General features: G+C 67.1%; 1 protein-coding gene across 1 annotated transcript in view; it reads right to left on the bottom strand.

Moving 5' to 3' along the window:
* Positions 1–501, bottom strand: part of LOC104135333 (protein unc-13 homolog A) — a 36,374-nt gene that overhangs the window by 30,408 nt on the left and 5,465 nt on the right. Inside the window, exon 9 of the mRNA XM_035888701.1 lies at positions 16–450. Within this exon, the coding sequence (XP_035744594.1) occupies positions 16–450 (435 nt within the window). The remainder of the gene's footprint in view (positions 1–15; positions 451–501) is intronic.

The following is a 501-nucleotide window of genomic DNA, read 5'->3' as shown; positions in this document are numbered from 1 at the left end:
CCCCCCTTCCCCCCCTGCTGCTGCGGCTTAAGCTGCGGAACCAGCTGGGGCTGCTGGGGGGGCGGCTGCTGCTGTGGGAGCTGTTGCTGCTGCTGCCCGGGGGCTTTCTGTGGTGGGGGGTAGGCATCGTGCTCGGGGGGTTCGTAGGTGCCCTGCTGCCGCAGGTCCTCCTCCTCCTCCTTGGGGTAGCCTTCCTCATTCTCACTGTAGTCCTCATTGAACTCTTCCTCCTCCTCTTCCTCCTCCTCCAGATAGAGGTCATCGTCCTCCTCCTCCCAGCGGGGCGAGTCCTTGCGGTAGCTGACGGAGCTGTGGCAGGAGTGGTAGGAGTCGCCGTCCCGCTCGTCCAGCTCCGAGTCCCGCAGGCTCTCATTCTCGAAGTCTTCGCTCAGCTGGGAGCTGCCCTGGCTCAGCTCGGCCGACGAGGCGTAGCGGCTGCTCCCCGTGGGGCTGCGGGGCCGAGGGGAGACAAGGACAGGGCTCCTGGGGGTCCGTGCCACT

This window comes from Egretta garzetta, unplaced genomic scaffold, assembly GCF_000687185.1.
Source record: "Egretta garzetta isolate BGI_Z169 unplaced genomic scaffold, ASM68718v1 scaffold621, whole genome shotgun sequence".
Classification (NCBI taxonomy): domain Eukaryota; kingdom Metazoa; phylum Chordata; class Aves; order Pelecaniformes; family Ardeidae; genus Egretta; species Egretta garzetta.
This window is presented reverse-complemented; position numbering and strand designations above follow the sequence as displayed.